Here is a 13,195-nt window from a genome sequence, read left to right as displayed (position 1 = left end):
TGAATGCGAACATACTACAAGGACAAACCTCTAAACAGTGACAGGTACATTACATAGATCAAAAGACATCTTCTTGGATGCGAACATCCTACAAGGACAAGTAAACGTATTCATTTTCCTTATATTCAAGGAACTTGTTGTCATAAAAAAAATTATTTTTCAAAGTTTCTAATCAAGAAAATAGGAATAAACCAACACACACCTTATTAAGTTCCAAAATCTCACTAGTACTTCTGACCAGCTTTTAACTGTGAACTCGAGCATAGTTGAAATTGCGTATTTTTTTTTTTTGGTTATTAGACAAAATAAAGGCTCATCTTTAGCCACTTTGACAAAATATTCCATTGGTCGTTTCATTGCTATTATTGGATGGATTGGGCCTCAAGCTTCTTACTACATAATTGGGGCGTAACAGTAAAATTTTTGAGGGACTGAAGTTCGTGTATTGGTATTTTTTCGATCCAAACATATTTAGCAATAACATGCCTAAAAATATGGGTAACTCACATCTTTAGAACCCAATTACCCTTTAAAACACTAGTTTACCTAATTACACATTTTACCACTTTTCATGATTCAGATACATGCATATTTCAGGCATGCATCTCAGATACATGAAGAACTAATTATGTACAAAATGGAACCGAAAACCCCATTCCTAAGTCAACAAGGAGGAGCCAAGACAATTGAAAAGAGCAAGGCGACAGAACTCTCCAAGACTAACAATTATTATATGGATGCAGGGATCACCAGAAAAGGAGACATAACTACATCCTCCTCAGATTCCTAACAAGTCATGGATCACAATGAACGTGTGATCTGCACAAAAAATGCAGTAAATAATATCAGTAAGTATCATTATTCACCCACAACAAGATTCTAGTGATGCTCATCACCTATATATTATACACTACAGTACCTCATATGTATGCATAAAGCGATATCGAATTAGCCTTTAGCTTTTCATGCACTCATGCTTATGAGATAGGTTCATGTTGCATACACCATATTTGTTCTAATCGTTTTTCTTCCTGTCTGAGATTGGTAAAGTAAATTGTCCTGAACTACTTTACAAATATGTATTGAGAAACAATGCATTGAATTTTCCATTGGTTCAGCTTATTGTGGCCATTGTCAAAATTTTGTACTTTGATTCATGTATTACAGGTCGCCAACGCTTCAAGAGCTTGCAAAAGTAACTAGTAAGAGTATCACCAAGAGTTTTGTTCAACTAACAAACAACCTGTTAAGGGTTCAGAAGAGTTTCTCAAGATGAGCTACTTTGTTTTACATGAATATTAAGGTAAGTGTTGATCCTTTTTGCTGTATTAAATAGAAAATGGTCCAAAAGTTGAGATAGTGACTTCATAAAAAATGTGAAATGTATACCATAGAGTGGATTGATTTGTTGTACTCGAGCCAAGAGTCTTCCCAAAACATCCTCCTTACCTCCACGCGGAGGGATAAAGTCTCGTACATTCTACTCTCCCAAACCCACTTCTCGGATTTCACTGTTGTATCCAAAAAGAATGGATAGCATGGTGATTCTTTTAGTTGTAGAATATTGAGAAAGCATTGAAGAGTGCAGGAGAAATGCCTTTTTTCTAACTTATAACCTTCCTATTATATTCTGTGCATCATTAAATGGTTATAGGTCTATATTTAATGTATAAGAAGTGTACAATTAATGTACAAGACATACATAAAAATTATATATAGATTATGTAATAATTATTCATCTATGTATAATGTTTACAAGTAACATACACACTAAATATATTCCTATATCTATTTAATAAATAAAAACTATTTAATTTAGCTCGTTTAAAGGAATATATATATAGCTAAGATTTATACCTATCCTTATTCCTACAAATCTGTGGATAAAATCAAAATAAAAATAAATAACATGTAGAAGTTGGTTATAATGGGTTACGATGGCTATCTTAAGTTTAAAAATTATATGGGTGGTCTCTTATAAAATGGTCATAAAACTAAAAACAAATTGTAATGAACTGGATCCCCGTTTTCCCCGCTAGAATACTACTTGGACGCAACTGTCATATTAACAAATTAACATTATCAACTGGAATACTATATCGTTGCAACTTTTTCCCTTGTGAAGATGTGTTCTTGTAGCTTTGAAGTGGCCCAAGGTAGTATGCAAAGAAGAAACATTCTAGATTAAGATTATGGATATAGGAGTTGGTGCTTGTAAGAACTAATGCTACACCTTTAATGGGTCATGAATGGAGCAAGATGTAACTTCCTAGTTAATGGAAAAAGAATTATGAAGCTCTCCAATAAACTGAGAGTTGAAAGTTATACTTAGTTCTCCTATAAAAAGGATGACTTTGAGGTTTACACTATTGCAGCATAGAAACTCAAACAGTACAACAATTTATTTTTCCCATGAATATAATAGTTCACAGTGAGTAAAGAAGGTCTAAATGGACAATTGTGGCCTCTTTAACTACTGGACTTCCTTTTGGCACCATAGTATTTCTCCTCCGTGACTTTGGGAATGACTAATTTTATTAGTACTTGTGCACAAAACATGGTTGATATGTATTCATCACATGTGCTATCATTATTGTTTTTTGGGTATAAGGTATCTATTAGACCCTCAACTTGATGGTTTGAGCAGTTCGGGCTTGGCTAGGAATTTACATGATGAACCTAGTCAACGCCCAATGACTTCAGTCAACGTTAAGTTTAATTAAAAGAAGACCTTGGCAGTGGCGTGGTTAAGGCATGCAAGGCAAGGCGTGGCTAAGACGTGACAAGTGCTGGAAAAAAGAAGGTATGTGAGGCAAGATGTGGTTAAGACATGACAAGAGCTGGGCAGGCTAAGGCAAGGCAAGCCGAGGATGTGACCGTGACAAAGTCGTGGCTAAACAAGTTGAAGGCTATGTGCTGGACAAGGGCAGTGGCTAAGGAGATTGCACCCCAATGGCAAGCCAGGCGAGGCAGGACTAGCGCACATGACTAGTACGTGAGCAGGCGTGAGATTGGGCGACTGAAGAGTGATTTTGACGTCAATGTTGAAGGCTGCTCGCATGTGCCTCGCACATGCGTGGGCAGTTTCTAGCCGTTGGAGCTTTGTCCGCATTTTAGATAAGGCTTGTAGTTTGAATTTAGCTTATCAACTGAATTCATGGGCATGTGACTAGGCATCGTAGCCTATTTAAAGGCACAGGAAGACCATTCTTGGGCACAAGATCTTTGGTCGAATTTTGTAGGCTAAACTACTTGTGTGCTTCTTTGTGGCGCGAGTTTGATACAAAGATGGGGCTTGTTCCTGTAAAGTGATTGTCTGTTCTACGTTCGTATGCTTGTCTAAAGTTAATCTAAAACGTGAAAGAAAAAGTAAAAAGGTCTCTTGAGTCTAAGTCTTTAGACTGTCTTAGTGGGTTAGATCGATTATAGTTGACCCCCTAACAGTATATATGGCTGAGGATACAAGATGGAACGTGTAAGCCAATCCTAGGAGCATCACAGACAAAATCCCTTTCATCGACCAAGTATTACCTCTGGAAGTAAAAAACTAATCCTAAGTAGAACATTGTAAGCAGCTACAAAACCTGTCCAGTCATGGATGATTAATGACTGCAGCTTCCATAATTGCCCATGCAGTAAAGCTAAAATTAAAATATCAATATAGAAGAGGCAATAAAACCAGTGTGCTGTTTGCATCATGACCTCTGCCGACATCAGGAAGTGGGGAAGGTGCTCAACTGCAGTAAACAACAAACAATTAAAGTTGACTGATTTCTCAATTCAATACAATGTCAAAGGCAAATTTGTGATTAAGCATGAGTGAAACTATAGTGTCAAATTATTCGAAGATGTTATGGAAACTTACATTGCCAATCGATAGAGCCCCAAACCATGCAGAATCGGTGCCATACGGGGGCGGAAGAACTCTGATGCCACTGGTCATGGATGGGGGAAGAAGTCCAAGGACTTCCTTCTCTAATCTCCCTGCAACAAATTTTAAAGCAAAAACAATTGTTTCATTGAAGAATGGAGCTTGATACCAATAAGTAATACTAGAGCCAAGGCGTGGCAAGTCTTAATCCTAACAAAATACGGACTTTTGAAACTTATGGTTATAAATACACTAGTATAACATTGGTCTGACATGAAATTGTTGACACTTGTTGTAACACCCCGCAAATTCTTAGCTAAGATTTGAACCTTTCTACGTATGCAGCTAGACCCAAACTCAGTGAAACTTTTACCTTGCCTAGGTGTAAAGACTAAGGCTTAATTGTGGGAACTGCCAAGGATGTGAATTAAGGTCATAGGGAACCTCCAGCACAATGTTGAGTTGAAAGCTTCTCTACCAATTGACTTTATGTAAAAGTTTTTACTAGGGTCAACTTCAAACGAGCATTCCTCCCAGGAGAGCCTTAAGTTTCATAAAGAAAAAGGAGGACCCAAGGTAGTATGTTGTTACATGAGACTCTGAGTTTATGAGTGCTCTGCATGCCTAGTTAGTACCCTTAAGCTGCTAAGCCGAGAGAAGGTTAAGTATGTATTATATGGCGTTCTTTGAAGCTGGTATTAAGGGAATTATAGATAGTTGATGTTGAGACTCTTAGTGTAGTTTTAATTCCCATAGGAATTGGGTGAATGTGAATTTAGAGGTGTTATGTTAGTAGAATAAGAAGAGAAGGTCAACTCATTAAGTGTCACAAGAAGTGGTTATGTACACCAATAAGTGTATAAGTTATAAAATGATGACTATAGAGGATAGAGAAAGTTAAGAGAAGTATCTTTGACGGATGTCCTAGCAAGGGGTTCGTATCTACAAATATAGTTTACCGGGGAGAGCTTAGAGTTCAAGTGTATAGTGATACCTTGACCGTGCATAGTAAAAGTGATTGTATCAAATTCCTTGTACTAAAGCCAAGATGACACTCTACCCATGTCTTATGCATTCATGTCTTGCCTATGTCTAAGGTCCAAATTCTCTATGCAAACTCATGTCCATGTATTGTCCCTTGAATAGAACCAATAACTTCACACAGTGATCCAAGTCTATACTAAAGATGTCCATAAATTCATCTTTTGTGTTGCCATAGAACTCATGTCTTAGATCGTATCTATGTCAAGTTCCTTGTATATTATGATTCATGCTTATATGTTTCCTTTGAGGGTTGTCAAGGAGCCCCTCATGTTAGTGTAGTACCTATGAACCATAAGAAAGTTCTTGACTAAAGTCATACTCCCTATTCCTTGCATGTAGAGCTAACACCCCGCAAATTCTTAGCTAAGATCTGAACCATTCTACGTGTGTAGCTAGACACGAACTCGGTGAAATTTTTACCTTGCCTAGGTGTAAAGACTAAGTCTAAATAGTGGGAAGTGCCACATATGTGAATTAAGGTCATAGGGAACCTCTAGCACAAAGTTGAATTGAAAACTTCTTTACTAATTGAGTTTCCGTGTAAGTTTTTAGTAGGTCCCACTTCAAACGAGCATTCCTCCTAAGAATATGAAGACTTATGTGGCCCATTACCTACCAAATTATTTTTGAGTCTTCTTTCCAATGCCATGGACCGCTCGTCAATCCGAGTTCAGAGTAAAAGTTAAGTGTGTTTTACTGAAGGATAGTCAAAACAGACAGGAAAGTCAGTTTTGGCCGAGCTTCTAGAAACGTGTGTATACCCTAGTGCGGCCGCTCATCAGGGTGTGTGGTCCGCACAAGGATCTGTACAACGACCGACGGGGAGTATTTTAAGACTGTCTATTATGAAATGTATCAGTATTTTCCTATTCTTTCAAGCTTTGGACTTGTTTTCTCTCTTCTCCTCATCCTCCTACACTAAGGTAAGTTTCTCTCATGATTTTCCCATAATCCTATTTACTTCTATCATTCGAATACAGATTACTACCACAACTTAACCCCATGAGCACAGATGGTGCAGGTCGGTAATGAGAAACTCCCCCAAAATCAGAAGAATACAATATTTTCCGTTATTTACCCATTATTTATGATGTTTGCATAAAATTCTACTTAAGAGAGTACTTTAGTTATTCAACTTCAGTTCATGTTTCAGAAAGTCAGTTGTTTACTGTTTTTACCTATTTTAAATTATTCAACTATTCAATTTATTTCATTGCCTTAGTTTCTTTGGTTTTATTACAAATTAGAAAAAATCTTACCTCATATCTCAGTAGTCAGCTGCTTATCATAATTGGGTTAAAGATCATATTCAGGTTCAGTTCCCCAGTTAGTATATACTTCATTGTTTCAATTCAGCTTTACGTCTTACCAATACATTCAATGTATAGACGCTCTTTGGTGCTACATCGTTTCATGATGTAGCTTCAGATATACAGGTGTGTGATCGGACTCTTCAGTAGGCTTCACCTCTTCAGTTTGTGGTGAGTCCTCCTTGCATCCAGATGACTTGGTTATGCTTTTCTCAGCTCATAGTTAATTAGTTCAGTTCTAGTTCAAATAAAGGTAGCCTGGGGCCTTGTCCCAGTGACTCACTCAGTTCAGTTTTATAGAGGCTTCTTTAGACATTAGTTGTTCAATTGATGACAATGTTTCAGTTGACTTTTCAGTTCTTAGGTATAAAGGTTCAACTTATTTTATTTTCAAAGTTTAGCCAATGTTTATCATCTCACAGCAACTTCCGCATCTATTAGTTTTTAGTTTTTTCCTAGTATGCCAGGCCCAATAGTGGTTCTCAATGCCAGTTACGTCTAGGGTGTAGACTCAAGACATGACACTTGTAATCTTAAATATGCCATAATATTTGTACGACAATACACTATATCACTCCTGCAGGTACTCTGGATAGAACAGAGGTGGATGACACCCTGAAGCAGCAGCAACAGGGCAGCACAACCTCAGAGCCAGTTACCGTAGAGAGAATGGTAGAGCTATTTGAGTCTTTAAAGGATCATCCCCATGAAAATGGAACAACTACTGCTATTTTATATTGTTTGAAGAAAGCAAGAATATTAGCAAAACATTTTTGGATACAAAATCTTATTTATCCACTTGAAATCTCATAACAAGAAAAAGAGTAGTATCCATGAGTTTAGAACTTCCTATTTAGAAACAAAATCTAAACTTTCTTGATCTGGGGCTAAATTGGTTATGTCTAACTTTCATAAAAGTAATAAATAACTAATAATAATAAATACAATGTGATTACAGTTACCTGCTAATCCGGGCATACAAGCACACACCCCAGCCAAAACAATTGTCTTATACCAATTGTCATCATCCGCCACTAGCTTCATGACAATTCTTTATGCAGGATGTTACAACATCCTGCAAACTCATAGCATTCCTAAAACAAGAAAAAACGATCTATTAATTTTTCAAACCACAAATCGATTTACACAACTGGCATTTTAGTTCTATCATTCTGTTTTTACTACTTTTTTACTTGGTTTCAGTTTATTGTTTTCCTATTCTCAAGCAAAAGACTTGGTATAACTGTTTCTGGTTCTTTAAATCAGTACATGGGTTGTACTAAAAACCATATTTACATAATAACCTCTAAAGGCACTGTCCTATCCTTATAATGAGTCTAAAACATCAATGATAGAGACAGTGTCATTAGAGTAGAACAGATTATACCAAAAACACAAAGTTAGATTACAATTCAATTTTACTTCCTGCATATTACTCTCCCTTTTCTCAAATAACAGGATCTAGGGGCTGGCGGTAGTCCGCGCGACCATCCAGATCTAGCTTTAGCACATGACCAAGTTATACTTTGAAACGTATTATAGTTATGTTAAAAATCTTATCCTAAGTTTCGGCTGTATGGTAATCTTTTACTCGAGCATGGAGTTCGTCTTAAATATCAATAGATAGCATTTCTAACAAGGGTTTCAGGCTGCCCCTTTCTTCATCTTAACGGGGACTTACAATACCACATGCTTGCTATCATTGATATTCAAAACTTGCCACCACCTCAAAACCAAGTCAAAACTTGTGATAAGAGATTTAAGAACTATAATAAGAGTTCATTATAACTTAGTTAGATCTAGATATTAAATAAGAACATCATGCAGAAGTTATGAAGCTAGCATAGATATGAAAGTATCTTAGCCGGCCATATAGGCGGCAATCACAAAGGATAATAATATAAATAAGAAAGAAATAATTTAATACCTTGAAGAATTTCTTCAAACCACAGTTTTTATTTCTTCAAACTAGAAAGTTTTTACAATAGAGAGAGAAGAGAGACGAAAACTTAAAACTAAACTTCAGAAGACTTACTTCTCAAATGAGAATGAGTCTTCTTTTATAGACAAAGAAAAGTAAAATGGACCCCAAAAGTGGGTCCTACAATAATGGACCAAAAGTGGGTCCTAATAATAATGCTTTAAACGGTAAAATGGACCCCAAAAGTGGGTCCTACAATAATGGACCAAAAGTGGGTCCTAATAATAATGCTTTAAACTATTTTTGATAAGAATGAATCAGATTTTAAATCTTATCATATCTTATCTTTTCCCTTTATCTTTTTAATTATCGTGCTTTCCTGATCTTTAATTGAGGCTAGGAAATCTTCCACTTTGTTTAATTGACTTTCAGTCAAATCAGCATCTTGATTCATTGATTGTGCATCAGTGGTATTACCACTATGTCCACTCTTCATTGATGCGTCTGATTTATCAAAGTCTGAAATACTTTCCATTAAGTTCTTCTTGACTTCTTCTAGGTAGTCATTAATCATTTCTTGTTTATCTCCATCTTGAATGGAAATCCTTCTTGCAATATGTTTAATGGAGCTTCCAGCAGTTAACCCCTTTTTTGGGGAGTCTTGATATGCCTGGATAGTCTTAGTGATTTACGATATAAACAAGGAATATTCTCATTCGGGGTATAACCTAATTCTGGAACCCATTTATGGATCCAAGGTATAGAAAATTCAATAAAGAAGTACATCTGATCAATTTGTTCTATGTTTGGAACATGATCTTGTACAAACAAATTCATCAAGAAGGGGGAAATCTTCACCCATTGTTTATATAATGTTAAGAAATTATAAGGTAAAATCTTCTTTGTTGGCCCATGAAGAGCCCACCAGTTTATAAACCAATTAGGCAAGTTCTGAGTGAAAACCCTTGCATAGATTTTTAAAAACCAAGTGTGCTTGAGTTTTTCATTATTATAATAAAAAAATTTATGGAAAGCTTGGATATAATCCCAATAAGTAAAATTCATATTTACTTTATTAACGGAAACAATTTTTTCCTGCATTGTGGATATTCCCCATTCTTCCATAGATATGATCTGTTTAATAGTGATCTTTGAGAAGTTATAAACATTCTCGTTATATTCTGAGGTAAAGTGCTGAAATTCCGCACTTCCTGTATGACTTAGAATAGACTCATAGTACGACCGACTCTTATATGATTCTCCAGGGAAATATAATCCCTTTGTTATGTATCTCTGGAGTATCTTCCAAGGTTCATTACTCCTTTGGATGTCAGAGTTTCCCAAAAGAAATATAATTTCTTTTTTAGGTCATGTTATTGGCAGATTCAAATTTTTAAAGAACATACTTATAAAACTGCGTTTAATGTTCCTTTCGGACAATACAAATGGAATGTTATGCCTTTTGGATTAAAAAACGTACCATCTGAATTTCAAAAAATTATGAATGATATTTTTAATCCCTATATGGACTTTATTATTGTTTATATCGATGATATTCTTGTTTATTCTAAAACATTAGAATCTCATATAAAGCATCTTGATATTTTCAAGAATATTGTTATTCAAAATGGTTTGGTTATATCTAAAACCAAAATGAGTCTTTTCCAAACAGATGTAAGGTTTTTGGGTCATCAGATTTGTCAAGGGAGAATTACTCCAATTCAAAGATCTGTAGATTTTGCATCAAAATTTCCTGATGAAATTACTGATAAAACAATGCTTCAAAGATTTTTGGGCAGTCTAAATTATATTTCTTCTTTTTATAAAAATCTTTCTAAAGATCTTGCTCCTTTAACTGACAGGTTAAAGAAAGGTAAAATGTTACCTTGGAATAATGATCTTACTAATTTAGTTAAATCTATTAAGAAAAGAGTTCAATATTTACCTTGTCTTTCTCTTGCTAATCCAAATTGGATTAAAATTATTGAAACTGATGCTTCAAATATAGGTTATGGAGGAATACTAAAACAAGTAAATCCCCATGATAAGATTGAATATCTTGTTCGATTTCATTCAGGCAAATGGTCTGAATCTCAGCGTAAATATGCGACTGTAGCGCATGAAATGCTTTGCATTGTTAAATGTGTTTTAAAATTCCAGGATGATTTATATAATCAAAAATTTATTATTAGGACTGATGCTCAATCAGTCAAATATATGTTTGATAAAGATTTTAAACATGATATTTCGAAATTAATGTTTGCCAGGTGGCAAGCACAACTAGCTCCTTTTGATTTCGAAATTCATTATAAAAAGGGAACTGATAACTCTCTCCCTGATTTCTTATCTAGAGAATTTTTGAATACTTAATATGTCTACATATCAATATCTTCTTGGTGATAAAACTCTTGTTACAATTTTAAAAGTTTTACCTTTTAATAACAATTTTAAAAAAAAAAGAAATCTTAGATAAAATCATTGATGATCTTCTTATGGATTTATTTTTACAAGGGTCACAATGGTCTGACCTTTCCCTAAATGATGATAATTGGGAATATGATAGTGAAGGATATTTCGACAATTACTAATCTAATTGTTATATCTTTGCAGTATGGCAGGCGGTGATGAGCCTCCGCCATGGTCACTTTGTTTAAAAGGTTTGTAATTTATTACCAACCTGGGAACACCTCTTTCTTGTTCTGCAGCTTTATTAACATAAAATGCAGTACAAGACCATGGAGATTTAGAGGGTTTTATAAGTCCATTTGATAATAAACATGGTAATACCTATGCCTCTTTAGCCAGAGAAGCTGATATAGCCAGAGTTTCAGAAGAATGACCCAAAAAAGAAATTATATTTCTTTTGGAAAACTCTGACATCCAAAGGAGTAATGAACCTTGGAAGATACTCCAGAAATACTTAACAAAGGGATTATATTTCCCTGGAGAATCATATAAGAGTCGGTCATACTATGAGTCTATTCTAAGTCATACAGGAAGTGCGGAATTTCAGCACTTTACCTCAGAATATAATGAGAATGTTTATAACTTCTCAAAGATCACTATTAAACAGATCATATCTATGGAAGAATGGGGAATATCCACAATGCAGGAAAAAATTGTTTCCGTTAATAAAGTAAATATGAATTTTACTTATTGGGATTATATCCAAGCTTTCCATAAAAAAATTTATTATAATAATGAAAAACTCAAGCACACTTGGTTTTTAAAAATTTGTGCAAGGGTTTTCACTCAGAACTTGCCTAATTGGTTTATAAACTGGTGGGCTCTTCATGGGCCAACAAAGAAGATTTTACCTTATAATTTCTTAACATTATATAAACAATGGGTGAAGATTTCCCCCTTCTTGATGAATTTGTTTGTACAAGATCATGTTCCAAACATAGAACAAATTGATCAGATGTACTTCTTTATTGAATTTTCTATACCTTGGATCCATAAATGGGTTCCAGAATTAGGTTATACCCCGAATGAGAATATTCCTTGTTTATATCGTAAATATTTCCATAATTTCTGGGAAAAACTGAATAGAGATGATCCTACAACTGGTCAGATATATGGCCAAGAACTTATTGATCAAATCACTAAGACTATCCAGGCATATCAAGACTCCCCAAAAAAGGGGTTAACTGCTGGAAGCTCCATTAAACATATTGCAAGAAGGATTTCCATTCAAGATGGAGATAAACAAGAAATGATTAATGACTACCTAGAAGAAGTCAAGAAGAACTTAATGGAAAGTATTTCAGACTTTGATAAATCAGACACATCAATGAAGAGTGGACGTAGTGGTAATGCCACTGATGCACAATCAATGAATCAAGATGCTGATTTGACTGAACGTCAATTAAACAAAGTGGAAGATTTCCTAGCCTCAATTAAAGATCAGGAAAGCACGATAATTAAAAAGATAAAGGGAAAAGATAAGATATGATAAGATTTAAAATCTGATTCATTCTTATCAAAAATAGTTTAAAGCATTATTATTAGGACCCACTTTTGGTCAATTATTGTAGGACCCACTTTTGGGGTCCATTTTACTGTTTAAAGCATTATTATTAGGACCCACTTTTGGTCCATTATTGTAGGACCCACTTTTGGGGTCCATTTTACTTTTCTTTGTCTATAAAGGAAGACTCATTCTCATTTGAGAAGTAAGTCTTCTGAAGTTTAGTTTTAAGTTTTCGTCTCTCTTCTCTCTCTATTGTAAAAACTTTCTAGTTTGAAGAAATAAAAACTGTGGTTTGAAGAAATTCTTCAAGGTATTAAATTATTTCTTTCTTATTTATATTATTATCCTTTGTGATTGCCGCCTATATGGCCGGCTAAGATACTTTCATATCTATGCTAGCTTCATAACTTCTGCATGATGTTCTTATTTAATATCTAGATCTAACTAAGTTATAATGAACTCTTATTATAGTTTTTAAATCTCTTATCACAAGTTTTGACTTGGTTTTGAGGTGGTGGCAAGTTTTGAATATCAATGATAGCGAGCATGTGGTTTGTAAGTCCCCGTTAAGATGAAGAAAGGGGCAGCCTGAAACCCTTGTTAGAACTGTTATCTATTGATATTTAAGACGAACTCCATGCTCGAGTAAAAGATTACCATACAGCCGAAACTTAGGATAAGATTTTTAACATAACTATAATACGTTTCAAAGTATAACTTGGTCATGTGCTAAAGCTAGATCTGGATGGCCGCGCGGACTACCGCCAACCCAAGATTTCTCTCTTTCTGGATAGTCCACCAAATAGTAGCAAGAATCATTCTCCAGTTACTTTTGTTCTTTGCTAGTAATCCGGCTACTTCCCAATTGTATAAAGCCTCTGCAATTCTTCTAGGGATGACCCATGAGATGTTTTTGAGCCTTAGGAATAGACTCCACAATTGGACAGTGACCTTGCACTAGATGAACAAGTGATTGACTGACTGCACTTTTCGAGTTTTTGGCCAAAACCATCCTTAAAGTATACCCCAAACTTAAGCTACATCCTTAAAATATCATTCTTAGCAGAAAACATCCT

At 35.0% G+C, this 13,195-nt stretch overlaps 1 protein-coding gene across 1 annotated transcript in view; it reads right to left on the bottom strand.

Moving 5' to 3' along the window:
* Positions 1-420: 420 nt before the first annotated feature.
* The window catches only part of LOC101266703 (actin-related protein 8-like), a 63,012-nt gene continuing 50,237 nt past the window's right edge, over positions 421-13,195 (bottom strand). The window contains exons 13-18 of the mRNA XM_069292309.1: positions 7,188-7,319; positions 3,866-3,984; positions 3,585-3,737; positions 1,390-1,511; positions 920-1,243; positions 421-819 (exon numbers count right to left, since the gene is read on the bottom strand). Coding sequence (XP_069148410.1) covers positions 7,250-7,319 — 70 coding nt within the window. The 3' untranslated portion in view covers positions 421-819; positions 920-1,243; positions 1,390-1,511; ... (1 more) ...; positions 3,866-3,984; positions 7,188-7,249. The remainder of the gene's footprint in view (positions 820-919; positions 1,244-1,389; positions 1,512-3,584; positions 3,738-3,865; positions 3,985-7,187; positions 7,320-13,195) is intronic.

The sequence above is a fragment of the Solanum lycopersicum genome, chromosome 12 (genome assembly GCF_036512215.1).
Source record: "Solanum lycopersicum chromosome 12, SLM_r2.1".
Taxonomy (NCBI): Eukaryota; Viridiplantae; Streptophyta; class Magnoliopsida; order Solanales; family Solanaceae; genus Solanum; species Solanum lycopersicum.
This window is presented reverse-complemented; position numbering and strand designations above follow the sequence as displayed.